Source organism: Nannospalax galili, unplaced genomic scaffold (assembly GCF_000622305.1).
Source record: "Nannospalax galili isolate Female #2095 unplaced genomic scaffold, S.galili_v1.0 scaffold471, whole genome shotgun sequence".
NCBI lineage: Eukaryota > Metazoa > Chordata > Mammalia > Rodentia > Spalacidae > Nannospalax > Nannospalax galili.
In genome coordinates this window covers 1,588,577-1,589,805 of record NW_008330333.1, presented here as the reverse complement: position 1 = coordinate 1,589,805, position 1,229 = coordinate 1,588,577, and the positions used below count along the sequence as shown (strand labels likewise).

Sequence of the window (1,229 nt, the reverse complement as noted above, 5' to 3'; positions counted from 1 at the left end):
TTAGCTGACTTTTCTTCCTTTCCCCAGCAACCTTCTCAGTGCCCCCTTCACTTCTTTGTTCCTTAGAGTATAGATGAGAGGATTCACCATGGGTGTGACCACAGAGTAGAAGAGAGAAATGAATTTGCCCTGGTCTTGGTTGCTGCTCTTAGCTGGAAGCAGATACCCATAGATGGCTGAGCCATAGAAGAGGAACACCACTACCAGATGGGAGAGGCATGTATTGAAGGCCTTCCGCTGTCCTTCTACAGAATGAATCTTCAGCACTGCCCAAGAGATAAAACAGTAGGAGATCAGGATGATGCTTAGCGGGACAGCAGTGAAGAAGGTGCAGACGCCATTGAGCACGGCTTCGTTGAGACTTGTGTCTCCACAGGCTAGTTTGATCATGGCAGGCACCTCACACAGGAAGTTGTCCACCTTTTGGTGCCCACAAAATGGGAGTTGCAGAGTGAATGTTGACTGAATCACAGAGTTGCCCAAGCCACCTAACCAGCTGATGGCAGCCAGCAGCCAGCAGAGCCGAGGATTCATGATGGTGATGTAGTGCAGGGGCCGGCAAACTGCTACATAACGATCAAATGCCATCACCATGAGCAAAATGCACTCAGTAGCCCCTAGCCAAAGGAAAACATACAGCTGGGTCACACAGCCGCCATAGCTGATGGTCTTGTCTGGCCCCGACAAATTTTTCAACATTTGAGGGACTGAGCTGGTAGTAAAAGCAAGGTCAAGGGAAGAGAGGTTGCTGAGGAAGAAATACATGGGTGTGTGGAGTCGAGCATCAAGACGGGAAAGCAGAATGATGGTTGAGTTCCCAATGACAGTCAGCAAGTAAGAGGAAAGGATGACCACGAAAAAGATCATCTCCAGCTGGGGGTGGTCAGATATGCCCATCAGAATGAAGGCCCCCGAGGAGCTGTTGCTGCCCAGTTCCATTACTGGTTGCCTTCGTCACTGGAAGTGTTCTGGAAAACAGAGAAAACTTCTGGGAGAAAAGCAGGGGAAGGGAGAGTTTCTAGTAAATCTGTATCCAGAAAACCTAATGGCTCTACAGTTAAGTACCAATCCAACTTCTCTGGTTACAAGCTTTCACTGCAATCCTTGATTGTCAGGTGAGTCAGGATGTCAGATCTAGCACAGAATTGAAGAGCCTCATGAACCCAGAACAATTAGGGCTCTTCAGTTCAGAACAATGGTTATGATGAGACAGAGGGAGCCCACAAGTT

The 1,229-nt window shown here is 48.5% G+C and overlaps 1 protein-coding gene across 1 annotated transcript; it reads right to left on the bottom strand.

The window, feature by feature from the left end:
• On the bottom strand, nt 1-939 carry LOC103745032 (olfactory receptor 15). The gene has a single exon (XM_029569556.1). The coding sequence runs from the start codon at nt 937-939 to the stop codon at nt 1-3; it is 939 nt and encodes a 312-aa protein (XP_029425416.1).
• Between the last annotated feature and the right edge of the window lie 290 nt (nt 940-1,229).

Excerpts from the sequence above, each read along its gene's own strand:
- LOC103745032 (XM_029569556.1), bottom strand. The coding sequence starts at position 939 with ATGGAACTGGGCAGCAACAGCTCCTCGGGGGCCTTCATTCTGATGGGC.